This window comes from Colias croceus, chromosome 10 (genome assembly GCF_905220415.1).
Source record: "Colias croceus chromosome 10, ilColCroc2.1".
In the NCBI taxonomy this organism is placed as follows: Eukaryota; Metazoa; Arthropoda; class Insecta; order Lepidoptera; family Pieridae; genus Colias; species Colias croceus.
In genome coordinates this window covers 9,238,722-9,260,500 of record NC_059546.1, presented here as the reverse complement: position 1 = coordinate 9,260,500, position 21,779 = coordinate 9,238,722, and the positions used below count along the sequence as shown (strand labels likewise).

Below are 21,779 nucleotides of genomic sequence, written 5' to 3'. Positions count from 1 at the left end.
GAACTGCCATCTTGTCTTCTGTGTAGCTTATTAAATTTTTTGTTCGGCTTGGTTTCAAAATTGCCTTTGTTTTGTTCATCAAGTGTCTTGGTAACACATTGCACTCTGCTCCTGTGTCTAGTTTGACTGTAATCCTTAAATTGCCAACTTGTAATTTTTCTGTCCAGTTTTTCTTTTCTCCAGACCTTATAGCGGATATATACACTTCATCTTCGGATTGAGAGCTTTCTTCTACTGCGTTTACTCTATTTTTCTGTTTGTAATTATTATGTTTCATTTTTGTGCGACACATATTAGCAAAATGACCCTGTTTGGAACATTTGGTACAAGATTTGTTAAAAGCTGGGCACTCTCTACTTTTATGGTTAGTACCACATCTTCGGCAGTCAAAAGTCTTGTTTTCGTTAGATCTTTTATTTTTCACAGCAAAAACTTTATTTTTACTATCAAATTCATCTAATTGTTTAGATGCTTGTTCACTAGTTTTGCAGATCGTTATTGCTTTTGTCAAGTCCAAATTTTCTTCCGTTAGTAATTTTTCTCTAACCTGATTTGATCTAATTCCAAAAACGATTTTATCCTTTATCATTTCATCCAGTAAGTTGTTAAATTCGCATTTACTTGCTTGAGTTTTTATTTTGATTAAAAATTCATTAAATACTTCGTCCTCGTTTTGTTCGATCTTAAAGAATACATATCGTTCAAAAGATATGTTCTTTTTCGGCGCGAAATATTCTTTGAATTTATTTTTAATGATTTCAATATCATTTTTTTCCGCGTCGACAAGGTTAAAACTGTTAAATATTTCGATGGCGTCTGGGCCTATGACCGCCATAAAAGTTGCTGCCTGGATTGCGGCTGGTTTTTTGTCTAATTGTATTGCTGTGGCATACCAGTCAAATTGTTGCACCCACCTTGTCCAACACGTTGACTTGTCGGCGTCAATTAATTGTAGGTTAGCTGGCGGCTTTATTCCAGCCACTGCGTCGGATGTCGTCATTTCACAGCTTTCTCATATATTTTCTTATTACATACTTTACAACCGCTTCTGACACCATGCAACGTAGTGATTGTTAAATAAAAGGTCCGAGAAAATATGATGAGCGGTTTTATTGAACAACGAACAATGAATTATGATGCAATCGTACAAGTGTCAAAGAATCAAAGTGACAACAGATAATATATGAAATGAAAACTATTTATTATCTATGTTTATACTTCACAGTAGTATTATTATAATAAATTATAGTATACTAGCTAACCGCCCGCGGCTTCGCCCGCTTTGTCTAAAACTTAATAAATTATATATTAAAACCTTCCTCTTGAATCAATCTATCTGTTAAAAAAACCACGTCAAAATCCGTTGCGTAGTTTTAAAGATTTAAGGACATAGACAAATTATTAAAATACTTAGAGTTAAAATATTAAATAGAAATGACCCATAACACTCTTTCACATGTATTGTTACGTCTTATTAGTGTACAACACACAACATGACTCGCACATGAAATTAATTTTAATACTGGCAATAGCAAATATCTTCCCATCTCTATCGTGCAATGCAGCTTTGAGCTTTGACTTTTGAGACGAAAATAGGAAAATTTAGAAAATGGGTTTACGGTGAAAAGTTTACGGTGGAAAATGTTTTTATTACAAGTATTTTGTGGTTGAGCGCTGTCTGTAAATTGTGACAATAATTTTTAATCATTTTAAATACATACTGTAATGATATTAATGGGAGCGATGGAAGAATTATTAATTCCATTATATTTATGTTTTTTGCGAAAGATATTTTAAATTAAATTTAGTGAAAACTGGAAGTAGAATGGCTGAAATCATCAAGATGTTTTAAATAACAACAATATGGCAAGGGATGGAGACGTCCCTACAATCTTTAATCCGAAAAGAGTACGAGCACCGTCCGTTATAATTACAAGCGAAGAAGTTGAGACTGATCGAAGTATTGATGTAGAACGTGAGCGTCCGAATGGGCCCCCGACACCGTTGAGCCCTCGAGCACCCCTTACGCCACAGACCTCCGTGTCTTCCGCACCTCCTCTTACTACCCAGCCCTCTTTACAGCAAACCTTTAGCGAGTCAGCTGCAAGCAGTCAGGATGAAGAAAGGCAGCTACGAGATAAACGTTGCCCACGCTGCTGTTCAAAGATCGCTAAAAAGGTAAGTAAAAATACAGCATACATTAAACATTATAATATAATTAAGAACTGTCTCCAAAAATGTAATAATACTATAAGAAAATACTGTCAAATATCAATAATATCACAGAGAAATGCACAAAATATCCATGATACATATTTTATATCACACAGAATATTTGAAGTATTTTTTATATATACACTTATTTATTTATGAGCTCCTAAATGGTTGTATTGTCTCCAGATCTACTATGGAGTTTGTGTTACGCTTACATTGGTTGCTTCATGGGTAACAGTGACCCATTGTATAAAATATCTATACTTACAAGACTACTCCCCTATACATAGTGCAGATTTTTCTATGTTCAATAATTACACATCAAGATTTCGCACACATGTGAGTATTAACTTTACTGTTAGATGTGTTCACTTATCACTACATAGTATAAAACAAAGTTGCTTTTTCTGCCCCTATGTCCCTTTGTATGCTTAAATCTTTAAAACTACGCAACTGATTTTGATGCAGTTTTTTCAATAGATAGAGTGATTCAAGAGGAAGGTTTTAGTATATAATTAATTAGGTTTTAGACAAAGCGGGCGAAGCTGCGGGCGTTTAACTAGTATATAATAACCATAACTGTATTACTGTTATGAGTCATTAAATAATACTAATATTTCATACTTAATAGTAAGAAACAATAAAACACTATTTTTAATTCATGTATCAGTCCATAATTGGATAATTGTATAAATGCCAAGCTTCTGTAGACACAAAAACCATGAATAATATTTAGCATAGTTGCTAGTTGGTTGCTTTCCTGATGTGGTCAAATCTTATGACGTGATGTGACGTATGGCACTCGGGGACTGCCGCGGTAAAGCTATTGCATAGCATAGCATGCCTTCAAGCCACACCTCCGTGCCCGTCGTAGTGGGGAGCGTGAGGTTTTTCGTTACGCAATTTCTGGATTCGGTCCCCGCACCCAAGGCCCGCGATAGAAGCTATGCAATAGCTTAAAATGTACAAAAATTTAAGAATTGTAGAATTAATAGTATGTGCTTGTGTCATATTGTGTTGTAAATAAGTGGAAAAATAAATTATTTATTCCAATAATTCAAAAAAAAATTTTTTATTTTATAAAAACAATTCACTAGAAACATATTGTACCTATACACTTTCTTCAGAAATATCCATTCATTAATCATATATTTGGATAGCTACCATGCCTTTTTTTTTCTAAAAACTTATTTTTACATGTGAAAAAACTAGTAAGCTACTGGCTTCATTTGTGTGTTTGTGGGTAAAACTATATTTTTACTAATCCATACTAATATTATAAATGCGAAAGTAACTCTGTCTGTCTGTCTGTCTGTTACTCAATCACGCTTTAACTACTGAACCAATTTTCATGAAATTTGGCATAGAGACATTTTGATACCGGAGAAAGGACATAGGATAGGTTTTATCCCGGAAATCCCACGGGAACGGGAACGATGCGGGTTTTTCTTTGACTGCGCGGGCGATGCCGCGGGTGGAAAGCTAGTTACATATATTGTTACTTTTTTAATTAAATGTATTTCATATAATATATTGTATCAGCTGTTTCACAGAAGTAACAAACAATCATATACAGAAAGATCCATCCTCACAAACTTGCACTAAATAATATAAGTAGTACAATGTAGGTATATTAGGTTTTGTACATGTTGCAGGCATCTGGTTGAATTTGCTATTTGATTGAATGACTAGTGCCTTCAATGAATGACAACATTTAATTGAATGACTAAAGAATGTTGTTAAATGTAACATAAGTCTTGGACTAGTTAATGTCATTTAGCATAGTTGTTGGTTTGGATAACTGGATGGGCTAAGTTAGATTTGTGGTTTTTTTTTTTTTATTTCAATGCAACCATCTGCTTGTGAATGTTTGGAACAAGTGATAACTGCGTTAAAAACAACCGACTTCAAACTTGCACTTGCAACATTAACAAATACAGACAAAAATGCTCATAAAATAAAAACTACTGGGCCTATCCGAATAAATTTTTTATGGGACCAATTCGACACCATCCCGCATCGAACAAAAAAAGAATCACGTAAATCGGTTCAGAAACCTCGGAGTAATCGGTGTACATACATAAAAAAAAAACATACCGGCCGAATTGATAACCTCCTCCTTTTTTTTGAAGTCGGTTAAAAAGTAAATTTTGTTGTCATTCAATGATCTCGCTAGTCATTCAACAATATGCCGAGCATGAAAAACGTTCTGGGCTTTCTATATGTAAGGGCTATAGCCTATATTACAAACTATTTGGATGTTGAGTGACTCTTTTTTAATCAACATTCAGCCTAGTCATTCAATTGAATGTCGTCATTCAATGAATGCGCTAGTCATTCAATGAATGCGCTAGTCATTCAATCTAATAGCAGATTCAACCAGATGACGGCGACATATAAAAGGTTATACAGCTCATTCATATAGTTACATGTTATTTTGATATTATTTAACATTTGTGTACCTAACCAACTTAATGTCTTAGCACCATCTATAGTATTGTTAAGAAAATGAATAAAGGCTATGTTTTTGTACTTGTTACATGTAAATTATAATAAAACAAATTGTTTCAGCATTTGTACAATGCGCCATTCTTCACAGCATGGTTCTGTACCAACTGGCTTATATTGTTCTATCCGATATATCTTATTGTGGTACTTATACATAATAAGTGTAAATCAGCTAACGCCATTGCATGCGATGCATTTAATGACTTCAAAGAAAAGGGCTTCACTTTTGGTAAGTATAGTTAAAAATTTAAATAATCAAAATATTTACTTAATGACACAATTTATACTAATGTAAACATTCAGCATACTAAAATACATTATTCAGCAGTTAAAAATTGAAAATGTTTAGTCACTACTTTCTTATACTTTCGTTTTATATAATGTTTTCACAATGGCTAATCAACAGCATTACTGAACCTTGATGATTTAAAACTATTCCTTGTTAGAAAGCTTTCTCATTAACAGGAAGACTAGCTATGCAAAGAGTGGTATTCTACCAAAAGTACCAATTTTTTTAATAAATAAATCAATAGATTGATATAAAAATAAACTTATAATAATCAATTCCTTTGTCCGCCAGCCCGTTTCCTCAGTCGCTGCGGGCTGTTCTGCCTGCTGTGGGTTGTGACCATCTACATGTACACGTACGCTCTAAAGATATTGCTCTCCACGGACGTGGTGGCTCTGTTCGCAACCAATGTCTCCTGTATCTACTTGCTCTCTTGGGTCATACTACATGAGCAGTTTGTGGGTGTCCGGGTAAGTTATTGTTCTACTTACTATTATGTGTTAATTTATTAATTCGTAATTGAAGTTATAGCGAAAATAAAATCCCTTTCGATTCTTGTTTACTAATACCGTCTTAAATAGAATAAAATAGTCCGAAGATCAAACACAAAAATATAGGTAAATATTTTCTACCCGCCAAAGTAAAAACATTAGCAAACGTATGAATCCGGCTCGAAGGACCATTCTGTGCATATGTCATAACACTAGAATAACTACGAATCCGGCTTTAATGACTACTATCTACATCTGTAATAGCAATAGTGTAGGTAAGAATGTAGTTCAGGGATCAGTACCACTATGTATCTATATTCATGCGGAAGATTGCGATAGTGTTTCCGCATCCCGTCTCAAGCAGTGCGTTGGTACACAGTGAGGTTTTAGTCGGTAGGAACTAGGAATTCGACGTAATTATATCTTAGCTTTAAAAAAATGTGTACAAATCCGGCTCAAAGGACCACTCTGCATCTTTGATTATAACACTGTAATAAGTACGAATCCGGCTCGAAGGACCATACCTATACAGACTGGTATATCTGTACAGATCGTGGCGGCGATCCTGTGCGACACGGGCATCGCACTACTCGCGTACATGGACGGCATCACGGGCAACTCGACGCTCGGCGGTGTTGTGCTCGCTGCGTGCGCGGCAGCCGGCTTCGCTATATTCAAGGTATGTGTGGACAGATCTACAAAATTTGTTGCAAATCGATTATGATAGGAGTTTAAATTTTATTTATTATTTCTCTCATGATTATTGACATTGCATCCTGCCAGCCTGTTTAAAGTTTGTGTATTCGGATCCTTATTATAATTGAATAGAAATGAAACGATATTCCGATAACCTTGAAAATATGAAACTACACAAAACTTTATTATTGTAAGTCCATTTCTTATAGTTTTTAAGATTGCGTGCTTTGAATGTTTGATAAATCACCAAAACATCTCAAACACGCGATCTCGGTACACGAGGTCCGATTGTGTTTGCCCAAATCAAGATTACGTATTCAAATGACTTTTGAGTTAATTAATCAAGGTCCTATTTATGATTATTATATCAAACACTTTAATAACTTTCCTCGTTTCAATGTTGGATAAATTACTGACTTTTGTTTGAGTACCCTCATCACATCAAACTATGTTAAACTTCTGAACTTTCAGCCGAACCTTATGAATTATGCACGATTAATTGATTGTTCCAATTCTTAGAAACCGGTTCTGAAACTACTAGCGGTATTGATCTTCAAAACTACGGGAGTTTTTATAATTACACCATAGATAAAAAATTAACCAAATTTTTGCTTGTGAGATTTTATAATTCCGTAAATATTGACCAGTATTATATTTTATTAGGACACAAAAACTAAGACAGCTTTTGCAACATGTTTACTAGGTGTAGGTTTACGCATAATATGTTCAAAATATTGCAATTCCAATAATAATTTAAAATAAATAATTACCTAGGTACCTTGTTTTTAAATGAGCATTTAATTTTGATTGACGTTTTTCTTTGAATTGTACGAGTGTGGCGTGTCATATCACATTAAGGGCAGCTAACTAATAGTACGTTGCCTGTGACCCCATATTTCGATAAACACAACAATATTATTATTTTAACGCAAACTTTGATTGCGTTTATTTCTTTAATACGACTTTCTTGGCGATTGATTTTTTATTACATGCTTTCTATATTTAGGGTTATTATGGATTTCAAGTTTATAAATATTGAGATTGAATAAAATGGTTATTATAGCGAGAATAAGAGCTTTACTGCCCGTACCTAAACAGTTACACTAACTTAGCAATTTTAGTATTCTTTAAATTGTTTCGAACCTACCATTATTACGGATCGTTGAGTTGGTAGCTCGTTAAACTAGTAATTAACCAGAGGACTCATATAATTTATTAGGTACATGAGAAGTATGTAGTCCATACCATACAAAATCAAAAATTTACAAATTATATACCGCACAGCGTTACAGATATAAGTCATCTTCTGAAACTACCCGAATTGGCACTTATGTGAAAAAAAAACTTCCAAACAGGTGCTATTTCGAAAAGTGATGGGCGAAGTGAACACGGGCCAGCGCGCGTTATTCTTCTCCATACTGGGCGTGGTCAATGCCACTCTACTGTGGCCGGTGTGCCTCGCGCTCTACCTCACGGGGACCGAGCTGCTGCCCGCGCACAGGATGCCGTGGATGCACCTGTTGATCGCCAGTGTTGCTATGCTAGGTACGTGTAGAGCAGCTCTAGCTCTAGCTATAGGGGTAGAGAGTATGTAGTGCAGCTCCAGCTCTAGCTATAGGGATAGATAGTATGTAGAGCAGCTCTAGGTAAAAAGATAGAGTATGTAGAGCAGCTCTAGCTAGAGCAACGGATAATTTAGAGCAGCTCTAGCTCTAGCTAGAGGGATAGAGAGTATGTAGAGCGGCTCTAGCTCTAGCTAGTGGGATAGAGAGAATTTAGAGCGGCTGTAGCTCTAGCTAGAGGGATAGAGAGTATGTACAGCGGCTTATCTCTTTAGATAAAGCGTGCAGAGCAGCGCTAGCTAGAGGGATGGATAATGTAGAGCAGCTCTAGCTAAGGATGCAAAGTGTTTAAATGAATATACGTAATATATCAAAGCGTAAAATATTGTGCTCTATTTGAAATGTAATATATTTTAAGTTTTTCAGTCTGCACTTTTTCACAAACTATAAAATTCTTTTCTTACGTCCAATTGTTGTAACCATTTTTAACTTTATATAATTTCAGTGTTTCACATGGGTTTCCAATTCGGCAATTTGGTGACATACAATATATTCGTCTCGCTCGCACTCATCACGGCTGTTCCCGTTTCTGCTGGTAAGTGTCCATCACTTTCTATTCATACTTTTTTAAAAGGGAACGTTGTAATAGAGAAAATATCGTGGTCCCCTATCTTTTTCCACTTGCGCATGGGCAGCAGTGTGGCACTACTATTTTGTCATTTAATTCCATGGGAAAATAGAAATCAGCGATCCTGTCTGTATTTCTAAAAGTTTTTAACTTTTTCTATTTATACACAGCTACCGACAGTAGGCCTTTCGGAATCTTTCCTCTATGCTAAGAATTTGAATCACTTATTGTTTTATAAAAAAGAGTAAAAAATTGGTATTTGAAATGTTCGAAACTATCTGTTCATTAAATTTATTCCAGCATTGGACGTGGCGTTCTACGGCGTGTGCTTCGAGGGCATGAAGTTATCTGGTATAATTCTAATAGCTGTGGGCTTCTTCCTCGTCATGTTCCCGGACAACTGGCCCGATTACATCATGAGGTTGCTCAGGTTTGGCACCTTGCTAGATCCGCGCTTGGCTATCGTCTCGCTTGTATGTGTTGGGGTGGGGGCAGGGGATATATGGGAAATTTTGAAGGTATTTTTTATAGTATGGGTAGACTTTGGAAGGGGGGAGCGAAAGAGTTTGTATTATTACAAACTCACTTCTCCTTTCTCCTACATATGTGGGTAATAAATAATTAGTGTAGAGGCTGTTTAAAGATGGAGGTAAAATTTGTTGGGAAATAAGCCAATTTTTCAAACGAGTTGTGAAACTACCCTCAATTTTGAAGGAAAAATATGAAATTGGTTTTCTGCTTACTTACTTACTATTTTTGCTCTATGAGTCTTAAATTATTATTTTTGAAATATGGTGGAATAGAGTAATTGGCTTAAATTATTAACATTAAGTTCGTACAGACGATGAGATGGTCTAACAACATTGTATGAATGTAATTTGTTAGGGAACACTACAAATTGAGAAAGGACAGACTCCACCGACAACACAATACGGACTACATGGCTGATTTGGTTTACGTGTCCACAGGTATCGAACGACCCCGTAGTGTTGTGTGTATACATCTGTCCAAATCATTAGCACAATATACAGATACAACCAGTAGGTAAATTTTATACAACACGTTCGAAATGGCTCACGTCACGCTCACGAGAGTCGTAAGCATAGAAATCTAAATAACAAGACGTATATGAGACTTCTACAACAGAGGTTGTTAATTTTCAATGGAAACTGAACTTTGAACGTAAACTCATAGAAATAAGGTTGAAATTTGTGTCAAACGTGATAATAAGAATGGTCGACTGTGTCATTCATTGTTATTTCGATTACTATGATGACACTCGTAATACTTGTAAATTTTCTATAATTTTAAGGAAAAACTGCATCATTTCTAAAAAAAATATTTACCGATGAAATATTATTCCTTTATTAGTATAATTACAACTCGTGGAAGAATTTCCGCAATGGGAAATGCTGAAACACACCATGTTTACACTCATACGTCTCCAGAGCAACTGAACAGTAACGAACACACTGGTGGTGTGAAAGTCACCTGAGTGGCGACAAGGTCACGCACGAGTACGACTTCTAGTGTCTTGTTATTTAGATTTCTATGGTCGTAAGGGTATTCTTATATCTGTCAATTGTAATAATACCCTTACGATTGTAGTAAACACGCTTGCCTGTGTGCGTGAGCCATTTAGAACGTGTTGTATGAAGTTTCCCTACTGGTTGTGTGTGTATATTGTGTCATTAGCTATAGATATAAGAAAATCGATAGATCGAGTTCATTCTCATCGTGTGGACTTCCCTTAGGATGCGATACGTAGAATAAATGCAGTCATAAAGTTATATGAGTTTTGTACTCGTGAATGATTCGTAGTTAGTTCCATACACCCTTAACGGTTGAAAATATTTTGTTTGTAATTTTCGCGTGTGTACCTTAAAAGTGTGTTAATGCTAGTTTATATTGTATTGGGATTGGGATAGAAAGAGCTAAGACAGAAATATGAGTTGTAAATAATTGGGTTTGACAATGCTTTCAAATATATATTTACTGTGAACTATTTTATTATTATAAAGGGTGCTCTTAATATGTATTATTTTTACTGTTAGATGGGAATAAGCTAGAATGAAATTTTTATGCAGGAATATTTATTTCCCTCAAAATGCTAACAATCGGTCTTTATATTCAATCTATCTACACTATTCGAATAGAAATAGAAAAAAAATATAAAAAAAAAACGTTGTTAGCTGGTAAGCCTAAACACATTTCTTGAAAAATATAAATGTTGCCAGCTTATTAATAACAGAGAGATTGAATACAAAGACCGTGTCCCGCAACATGAGTTCCATAAAGCCCGTGCTATACAGATGGAGCCGTCGTCGTCAACGCGGGCATGACGGCTCCGGCCGAAACCGAGACACCGTGGACTACCGAACCGGATACATTCGCTCGCACCTGAGGTCTCCCTCGGGCCGCGTGCGGTGACCGCCTCGCAAGCGCTCCGTGCTCTACGCCGCGACTCTACGCTCCGTGCTCTATGTGGCCGCGCCGCTGCACTCTGTGCTCTATGTCGCGACTATACCGTCTGCGGGGAGCGTGGTAGCGCCGCTGCATTCTACGCTCTATGTCGCGACTCTATCGTCTGTGGAAAGTATGGAAGCGCCGCTGCAGTCTCCGCTCTATTTCGCCAAGCCGCTGCACTCTGCGCTCTATGTCGCTACGATACCGTCTGCGGGGAGTGTGGAAGTGCAGCTACACTCTGTGCTCTACGTTGCGACCATATCGCCTGCAGGGAGCATGGTAGCGCCTCGACCTTCTGTCCTCGATGACGTCACGATACCGTCTGCGGGGAGCGTGGTAGCGCCGCTGCAATCTGCGCTCTATATCGCGACTCTACAGTCTGTGGAAAGTATGGAAGAAGTGCCTCTACCATCTGTGCTCTATGTCGCGAAGATACCCGCTATCGAAAGTGTTGAGGCGCATCTACATGCTACGGAAAGTGGGCTGTGGCGCTTTAAAGAATCTGTGGTTGGTGAAAAAGTGCAGTGGCTCTATGAAAAGCTTGTGGTTGGTGGAAAAGTGTTACGGCTTTATGAAGAGTTTGATGTCGGTGATAAAGTTCCGCTACTCTATCGACAGTCTATGGTTCGTGAAAAAGTGCCGCGACAGTGTAACGGGTCTTTAGCAAGTGTGAAGAGTGCGGCGACGATTTGGGGAGTCTATGGTCTGTGCATAGAGCGTCGTGACAATGTGAGGACTCTATGGTCTGTGCAAAGAGAATCGTCGTGGCAGTATGGAGCCGTTAGATTCTAACATTGAGAGAGCATCGTTGTTAACATTACCAAAACCGTTAATTAGCAGGCGCTCTCTATTCCTGGACGTTTCTCTTTTTTCACAGACTCTACTTGATCTGTGCTTAAAATTATTCCAACGGCTCTACATTTCTCGACAATACCTGATCAGTACTCTGTGTTGTTTTTCCTTTGACTCTACTTGAGTACATGCTTTGTCGACTGGCTTTAATACTCTATGCAAGTGACATAACTGGCTCTATATTTGTTCAGACGGCTCTACATAGAGTACTGATTTTGTTCAATTGTCATTATTGAATCCAATCTTGTCTTATTTATGGTAATCGTTACTCTTTATATTTCAACAAATAACTTGAACATTGAATGCTTAAAGATCGTCTAGTTTCAAAAGGATTTAGTTGCGATGATTCCATGCGTTGATAAAATAAGAATCGTAACGAATGCCGATTGACTCATTGAAAATATAAAGCAATTAATGTTTCAGTTATTTGTTCGAAATTGTAATTATGTGATATTCTTAAAGCCGGCTCTACACTCTCGTTGAGATTAGTGCATTTGGTTGTTTCATACATAGAGTACACTGTAGGTAGTTATAATGTACTCTATGTTAAAAATTGAACTACTCGCAAGGTTGAACATAGTTCTTACTAGTTTCGGTTTTAAAGTTCATAATTAATGATTATTGCTTTTCCTTTTGTATTGTATGTTGTCTATGACTCTTAATCAATGCGTTTACGTTTTTTAAGAGTGTCAATTATATACTGCAAGTGATCTGTGAATGTGGTGCCATAATGCAATAGGTTTTACAACAATTTAAGATATGATCAATAGTTTAATTTTCTCACCCGAACACAAATAATAGGAATACTGAGTGCGTGAGCTTTTGTTTACATTAAAAACTATTTAATATTATATTGCTCTACTTTTTCTTCAAAAAGATAAAAACGAGCACTGCCACGTTTTTACTACTAATATTACGATGCACATATCACTTACGCTCAGGATTACATTAAGCAGGAATCAAAACTCGACGAGAGTGTACAGTCGGCTTAATACCTCAAAGATGAGTGGTGTATTCTCTTTATTATTAAAGAAATGTTATTTTACTTTCCATTTGATTTTACTACTAGTCGATATACTAATTGCTCATTGAAAGGGTAATCATTGAAGCTGGAAAGTTCTAGAATTATTATTGAAAATACGTGTTACGAAATTTAATAACTTTTCATCGTAAGAATGGTTAAAAAAATGCATCGTATGTGGTATTAATGAATGAGATTTGTATGTACATAGTTCATTAAACATTTTGGTCCTTCGAGACCGATATAACTTTAAAGGGTACAGTAGTACTCGTGAGGTTCCAAGTAGATTGTTAAAGGTTGTGTTTTAATCACATCTCATTTAATATATTGTAAATGTGGGTGCTTAATAATGAAAGAAGCTGTGAAGAAAAGACGATGGGTGTTTGAAAACGAAGTCTTGTAGTTGTCGATACATTTTTACCAATATTAAATTTATCTAAGTCATTTCTCCAATTTCATCTCGAATATAACCAAATGGCAATAACGTAATTTTTATAGGAATTACAATTTGTAATTGAAAACAGTTCATGATATGTATGTGTGTTAAGAATGTTATGCTGTAAAAATAGTTGTCGATTATTGTTTGGCGTGGATTTATCAGAAAAACTATTGACGTTTCTAGGAGATTAGTGGCTTTGACACGGCTTTTAGGCCATAGAAAAGGAATTTAAACATGATTTTATCCTTGTAACCTTTTTATTTATGTCAGGATATACACTACCTTCCGTGATCAGAGTTCTGTATGGTAATTGGTATCCATGAAGTGAAAACAGACGACTATTTTTATCAATTGTTTTTCTGAAAAACTCCGCCATAATGTATCTCAAAATTGATGTAAGTATGGTGCATGTATAGGTACAGAGTCGCACATTTATAATACGTGAAATATTTAATGTAAATTCATTATTATATGTTTGTAGTAATGCGAATGGAAATAATTTAATTGGAAATATATTATGTACAAACAATTAAGTTTTAGAGTAGTTCATATTTTTGTAGTTTTGTAAGAAACATTTTAAATTATATTTTACATACTCACTTAAATGTGTTTGTCAAAAATGTTTATTCCAAATTAATCTGAGCAAACTATTGGTAGAAATATGTACCTAAATTATATTATAATATATTATATTACCATTGTTGCACCTTTTTCTAAGTCTAAAAAATAATTGATGTTGTGAACACTACGCGTAGTTGCCTCAGTAGGGAAAACCTTTTAAATGTGCGAAAATTTTCGTAATATTTAAAGTTTTAATAGTTGGCTTCCTGTAGAGTAAAAACGAATTTAAAATTATGTTTCCTGTCATCTCTTTTAAGTTTTATATAAGTTTAAGTCCTTTATTATAAGTTATTATATATATTTTCTTTATTTTTTAAGTGTTGTTGCAATTGGCATCTATATTTCTAGTCATAAAATGATCTCTTTTGTTAACTGTGATGATTTAGTTTATTCCACTCATACTGTTTTATAGGTTAGGTATTTTAAGGAGATTCAGATTGTCACGATTTTATTTATATACCGTGACATTGTGATTTATTACACAAATACATAGAACACTCTGTATATGAAGGATCTTTATAATGATTCAAAAACACTTCACAATGATAAGTTTCATTTAAAGAGAGAATAAGATTTTTCTGTATTGGTAAATACTTAATACCTACAGAAAATATTTTTGTTATTGCACTACTTTTTAGCAGAGCAGAAGTAAATGTCAAATTAGTCCTTGGCTTATAAAAAAAAACTAGTTTGAATATCTTCCATGAGAATCCTAAATCGTAAATACGAAAATTCATATTTATAGTAAAATTTTCAAGCTCTGGCCCCAATAAAACTTTGAAGCACAAGTGGGGCCAAAGAGTCCAATCAGAAACGTAAAATTAGTTGATTCAATTCCAACTTGTCTTTAAGAAATCTCTCTTTATTGAAAATCTATTTTGATACACAGTAGTGTCTTGAAATAATTTATATTTCATAAATCCTAGAACAGATTAATTTTTTTAATACTACAGATATTCTGGTACCTATAAACCTAGTCATGTAGCAATCGATATAAAATAATAGAAATAAGTTTAAATATTAGTTTTGCCTTACATAGTAACTATACTTTATATGCATTTTTAGTGTAACACGATTCAAGTTTTTATTTTTACACCTTTAGTTTGATATTTTTGGTTTTTATTTTTTCCGTTGTTTTATGTTACATGTACACTAGGCACATTTGATCAAATATGAGGGACTTACCACTTTTTATGTACCTAATCTACTAAGACATTTTGGTCATTTGTTATCTAGTGTATAAGTACCATAATTTTACTTTAACATTATTAGATATTTTATTTATCAGATGAACACTATTTTTATTATTCTGTATTTGGTTTTGTTATTCAATATAGGTTCGTTCTATAACATTAGTTTTATTTACACTTCTCAAATTAACATTTTATTTACATTACTATTAGAAAGCCCCAATTTAGGCGTAGTTTATTCCTTGCTAGATTCGAAGTAGGCTAAGTAACTTAGTACTGTAGTTCTATCGCTTATTCTTCTTAGACAGAGGTTTTTTAGGTAATACTCTAGTGGGAATCATTAGATTAAATCTGATAAAACTATGGCTATAATAATCATAAAATACTGGCTATCTACACCAGACTTCTATAATATGATACCTGAGTTTTTTATTTCATTTTAAACAAACTCGTATTTTTGGATTTGGTTATTTTGTTCGACTAAGACTTGATTTTTGCGGTATTCTTCAAAATTTAATAGAATTAGCAGTTTTGTCTATTTTCGTTTCATTTATTTTATCAGCATTCAACACTGTATTTTTTTCAAGATCTCATCTTAGAATAATAGAAAATATATCCGGGTGAAAACCATAGACTAACAATGTTGCTACTTGTACTCCTCTAAATATCCCAACAAAGGACTAAAGTACGTAAATACGATACGCTGTGCGTTTATGAATAAGAATACATTGCAAACTGCTATGCTATGTATCCTATATACCTGATTTAGATAACAGAAGAATTTTATACTTTACACTTAACTTTGCCATAAAATTGTTTATGGTAGAAGGCCATGTACTGTTTATTTCTACTTGGGTATTGACAATGTTTTTCCAAGTTCATCTTTGCTCAGATATATCAATTATTTTGGATATATGTTGGAGTTTATTTTAACAATACCTGCTTCTGCATTCTACATCTTTTGTTGCTATAAAGATGTTTTGAATAACTGCGTACACATTTTAGTCATATTTTGTTAAATATATATTTTTACCAAAATTATGACTGCTTTCAAATATGATGGACGAATTGCGCGTAATTTTGAAAATAATTTGTTATTGTGTTCAGATATATCAATTAAGTTGATATATTTTAGAATAGCCATCTAGGTCCGTATGTTTTAGAAATTGGCACATTGACGAGAATATTTTACATGTATACCTACTCTATGACAAGTATAAAAGGGCAGTTTTTCAAACTACCCTATAATTTTAAGCGTTATGATAGTTATGTTTTCGTTGTATAGTCGTGTAGATTGTGATGTCTTTATCTATTATGCTATCTATGTATCTCGCATTTAATGGATAATGAAATTCCGGCTAACTTCATTCCTCCTCCATTAGCTAGATGAACTGATGCTATATTTGTTATCAGTTGATGTTAGAGGCTTTGCTAACGTTAACTAGCCTAGCTTATTAGGCTTTGTTTTATTTGATGATTAAGTACACGATAGTAAAGCCCTCTAACAAAACTCTTGTCCATGCAGTATATTTCTAACACTTTTATACTTATGTGACTTCTAAATTTCACTCTCTCACACAATCTAAAATTTTATAGCGATTCTCTTATAACAAGTTAGAACTGATTATTATTATTAGAACTTGGTGATTTTTTAAAAAGATAATTATATAAAACGATGTATTTAATGATGAATAATAAAATCGAATTTTATATTTTATTTATACATTGGTTATGTTGATAATAGTTGCTCGTTTAATTAGAGAATTTTTAAAGACTGAATTTAATTGGAATGGACTAAATTCAATTATGGCGTCATTTAAGTGTAGATTAGTCTATGATATTTAAAAAGTGGTAGATAAATTGTTGTGATTTATTATCTGTGTTGAGTACACAGAACATGCACGTATGTGCAAAAAAAAAAACAAGTGCGCTCAAGCCAATAGCTCTGGGTATAACATTTGGATTACGATATATCTACCAATTTTTATGACTGTATCGTCGAGTTTAGTAGTTATTGTCTCATGTAGTTGATAAATGTTTATCGATGTTTAGATATAGATCGTGTATTGCTATCTGGTTTGAGATATATGATCATGGTTCAAGGCAATGTTTGTATGAATCCAATGATTTTTCTATCATGATCATTTATCTAAGGATTTTGTTAGAAGCTAGTTATTATCACACCTACCTATCCTACTCTTTATCAAGGTATTTTCGATAGTTTAATCGCACGACACTGAAAACAATCGTATATCTCAAATCGAATAAACGAACAAACAACACGTATTTAGAGTAACAGCGAGTAGGATTCGAGATAACACCTTGGCCCCTGTGATTCATTTGTTAATACGTAGACGTAATTCGTTGGTCAATAAATGAGACTTTTGTAAATTCGTCTTTTATTTATGTGGAATTTCCCAATTGAGCCTGAACTTACTATAACACTAAGATCCGACACGAAGGACCAAAGTAAGAGTACCCTCACTTAGTTTCTAGGATTGTTGAAAAGGTGCTAAAGCTAGCTAAGTCGTAATTTAAAATATTATAGCATCTCCGTTTAGTATAACTATTAACTATATAAGGTTCAAAGTATGTCATAAATAAAATAAAACCAGCTTGATTATTAGACTAAAACCAGTCTTTATTCGTGATCTTAAAATTATTTGTTTTACATAAATGTAACTATTACATGTCATTACAAATACTATACACTAGCGAACTAATTCGTACAAAATTATGACTAATGTCTTTTTGTACTAGCATTTTCACACAAGAAACCTAAGCACCGAGCTGGCAGTAGTTTACTTTATCACAATTTTAATTTGAGAAATAATCAAAATAAACATATTATTGTATAACTTATCTAATTGAAATTAACATGTGCTACGCACATATAAAATGGTGATATCATTTATATTATGAGGAAATTCTTTTTTCAAATACAGTAAATTTTTCTTAACATTTTCCTTACACTAGGATTTTAGATGCTAAGTAGTTAGTTTGTGTTGTTGACTCGATCCCACCTCCATATAGTCCCGTCGTCGCAGCAAGTCAGAAGAACTTTGCCGTTCCTTGATAATGTCACCTGCAAAATATAAAATTATTCTTATCATCGCAACGCCATCTAGTTTAATAAAATTAAAATAGTTTTAAAAATAAATTTGAAACAGTAGAATAATTATTGGATATATTAAATAGAAATACCGCCGTGTGTTGACGACTTCTATTATACGAAGCACACATAAGAGTCACCACCCATAACCCACAAACGTGTTGCAACTCCCCACACGTGTTTCGCGTGCCTTACACGTCTTACGAAAAAAAAAACTACACGAGTCATCACGCCACACGTGTCAATCAACCCGCTAGACGTGTGAGGCAAACTTTATACGTATCATGCGATCCCCACACGTGCCAACACGTCCCCACACGTGACAACGCGTCCCCGCACGTGTCAACACGTACCCGCACGTGTCATGCGACCCCACACGTGCCAACACGTCCCCACACGTGTCACGGTCACGCACCTGCCGCACGGCTGCAACGCAGCGCGGGTGCACGAGCTGCGACACACGCGAGCCGCCCGCCACGCTGCCCAGCTCCCACACCATGGTTTTGCCGCACTGGTTGCCTAACGCTATCACCTGGAATTGCAAGAAAAAGCTTGATTATATCTATGTGGATATAAATAAATATATTCCTCTTAATTTGATTTTTTATTTCACATAAAATCCATCAGTAACCGAATGGGAAAAATATTCTAGACATGCACATTTTACACTACAACACTATCACCTTCATTTTACTGTTCAATTATTTTGTATTGTTGCTTTTAAATAAAAAATTGTGTTTACAAGATACAATAAAGTGGCTCACCCTTTGGCTATAATCAACAGCAAACCTAATGAACCAAATCTCACACTCGTTATAATCAAATCTATGGACTATCGTCACTGAATTGTCTCCAGGACGTAATTCGGTATCCTCTAGCCTCCCAGGCTTCCAGCAAATTATAGCATTCTCACATGACTGAAAAAAAAAAACAATATTAAGTCATGATAATGAAAGGAAACATTATCAACACATTTATTAAAAAAATTTGAAAGTATCTTGAAGTGAATTATGGTGCATATTTTTTAGTGTTTATGAGAAGTTTGTTTAAAAACTTCATGATTTTGTTGATCAGTTGAAATGCTTAAAAAAAACATTATCACACTAGATTTAAATACATACACATAATAATTATGCCAGAATATTACCTTAGATAAAATGAGATCACCCATCCACCTAACACAATCCACATAATTTCTATGTATATCACGAGTAGAGAAGTCAGGAAAGTGTTCTTTCAACGAATTGAAAGGTCGCAACGCGCGATGCGGGTTAAAATTATAACTCTGCTTGATCGCTTCATGCATGGACGGTTTATCGAGCCTCCATAACTTCAACGAATGGTCCATACCGCAGGACATGATTCTTTCTCCTTTTAGATCAAAATCGGCACTTAGCACTTCATCTCTATGACCTTCTACACCTCCGAAAATAGCGATACAAACATCGGTCATGATATTCCATAATCGTAGAGCATGATCCTTGCTAGCTGATAGAAGGAGGTTAGGGTCTCTGGGGTGGAACTTGACTTCGTTAATCGCGTGACCATGGCCAATATAGTGCTTGATACATGTTTGTGTGGCGGGGTGGAAGATGCGGACGATGCCGCGGGAACCGGCCACCGCCAAAAGAGGCAGGTTGGTGTCTTCTTCGTATGACCAGGCACATGTGTAAAATGTTTCGTCCACCTGTGTTTATTATAAATACTAATAATAAGAATGCATATTGCATTGCGATTAGCTATTTACACTGCCTTACACTAGGTAGATAAAGATTTTCCATAGTTTCAAAATTTCCAATTTTTGTTATGTTAATAAAAATAGAAAACTTTTATTAAACAAATTTATCAGGAATACGAAAATGGTATTATATTCATTTAGTCTATGGGTACATAGTATTCAGAATCCAATTCATTACTTAGCAATTGTAACATCATTCATACTCACATCAGGATCAGCATAACACTGTAGGAATTTAAAGCCTCCAGACTCTGGGCATTCATAAATTGATACTCTATTGCTACCAACAACTGCAAATATCTGAGGTTCACCTTCTCCCAGATGATGATTAAATTGACAGCCAAATAAAGGCTGGCCGTGATCTTCTTTGGCACTACAACTGAATTTAATTTGTTGGTAAGTATATCTCGCAATGTTTAAAAATATATCGGGAATTGAACTGAATATTGTGTTCAATGTTTTATTTCATAATTAGCTGCTCCGCGCGGTTTCACCCCCGTGGCTCCACTTCTGTTGGTTGTGGCGTGATGAAATATAGCCTATAACCTTCCTCGATAAATGGGCTATCTTACACCGAAAGAATTTTTCAAATCGGACCAGTAGTTACCGAGATTAGCGCGTTCAAACAAACAAACTCTTCAGCTTTATAATATTAGTATAGATTATCACAAGCTAATATCACATTACAAATGTATTATTTCGATGTATAGACTGTGGCATTTTAACATAACGAACCTAATATTTTTAAAGCTACAAATGCTATACTTAGTTGAAAATATTTTTCCAACTTTTTTCAGAATACATTTTTTCAGAATAATATAATAATAATATTGAACCATCAACCACTTACTTAAACTTATAAGGAGGTTTCACAGGCTTTGTTGTTTTTTTCTTTCCCCGTCTGCGTTTCTTAACACGAGAATTTGTAGGGGTCTCACTTCGAGAGGTATTATCTGTGTTTGAAGTACTTTCGACACTCGATGTATCATCCTAAACAAATTATTGAGACACTTACGTTAAATAAATATAGAAGTATGAATGTACTTAAACGGAATACGTTTGTATATACCACTTATTTAAACGCAACACAATGCTTTTTTAATGTGATTGCAGACACAATTCATGAATCACATTACGTGCCAATAACCTTATACTCACAGCTTCATTGTCAGAGAAATTCATGCTATAAGCACTTTTTATTATAATGCACCTTTTAAGATACAAAAATAAGGATATTTAATACAAGTTTGGCCTTAAAATCAAAATTATTTTATAAATTAACACAGTCCACAAATCAGCTGGCGGTGGCGTCCTAAACGTCACTTTATAATGTCACTGTCAAAATTCAAATTGAGCGGGAAACGTTAAATTTTTTTGATGCGTTCCGAGTAATAAATAAATAAAAATAAGGAAAAAAGCAAGATATAATTTATTAAAGAATGCGCTTCCGTGAAATACTTAAGGGAATACTGAGATTTACCTAATAAAAATTTTAATAACACAACAAAAGTGTCATAGTCCGATAATACGTTATCGTCCGTTAGTGTTATAAATTATAATGCCTCCTCCACACTACTCGCGAAGTTCCTCGGCGAAGTACTCTGCCGAAGTTGACTGAAGTCCGCGGTGCTACACTACACACTCGTTCAACTTCGCGAGGAGCGCATACGTTCATATTCAGAACGAACTTCAGGTAACTTCGTGCCCTTTGACTCGGGCGCAAAAACCGACAACAAACGGAAGTCGGCCGAGGCGAGGTAAAGTTGGACGAAGTAACCCGAAGTGCCTCTCTACATTATGCTATTCGTCTAACCTCGTTCAACTTCGCGAGTAATGTGGAGGAGGCATAACAAAAGATAGCGTAGAACCATGTAGAACAAATAACTTCACAGACGCTCCGATGCAAATTACCTACCATTTAATCCTTTATGGAACATGTTTCGCGTATTAGT

At 34.8% G+C, this 21,779-nt stretch overlaps 2 protein-coding genes across 4 annotated transcripts; one reads left to right on the top strand and one right to left on the bottom strand.

Annotated features, from left to right (window-relative positions):
• Window positions 1–1,594: 1,594 nt before the first annotated feature.
• Window positions 1,595–12,802, top strand: LOC123694981 (putative thiamine transporter SLC35F3). Of its 3 annotated transcripts, XM_045640636.1 has the most exons (10): window positions 1,595–2,178; window positions 2,401–2,553; window positions 4,786–4,951; window positions 5,303–5,481; window positions 6,053–6,181; window positions 7,554–7,743; window positions 8,266–8,355; window positions 8,689–8,818; window positions 9,274–9,356; window positions 10,701–12,802. In XM_045640636.1, the coding sequence occupies exons 1-10, from the start codon at window positions 1,864–1,866 to the stop codon at window positions 10,790–10,792; spliced, it is 1,527 nt and encodes a 508-aa protein (XP_045496592.1). In that variant the 5' UTR covers window positions 1,595–1,863; the 3' UTR covers window positions 10,793–12,802. The 3 variants fall into 3 exon arrangements, with proteins under 3 accessions (XP_045496592.1, XP_045496594.1, XP_045496593.1); XM_045640638.1 differs by lacking the exon at window positions 9,274–9,356 and having other exon boundaries at window positions 8,689–8,809; XM_045640637.1 differs by lacking the exon at window positions 9,274–9,356.
• Window positions 12,803–17,597: 4,795 nt separating this feature from the next.
• LOC123695129 (polycomb protein EED-like) lies at window positions 17,598–21,136 on the bottom strand. The gene is made up of 7 exons (XM_045640863.1): window positions 20,986–21,136; window positions 20,678–20,817; window positions 20,035–20,206; window positions 19,237–19,776; window positions 18,854–19,006; window positions 18,505–18,621; window positions 17,598–18,062 (listed from the first exon to the last, which is right to left on the bottom strand). Exons 1-7 carry the CDS (start codon window positions 21,007–21,009, stop codon window positions 17,973–17,975), a joined length of 1,236 nt encoding a protein of 411 aa, XP_045496819.1. The 5' UTR covers window positions 21,010–21,136; the 3' UTR covers window positions 17,598–17,972.
• Window positions 21,137–21,779: the final 643 nt, after the last annotated feature.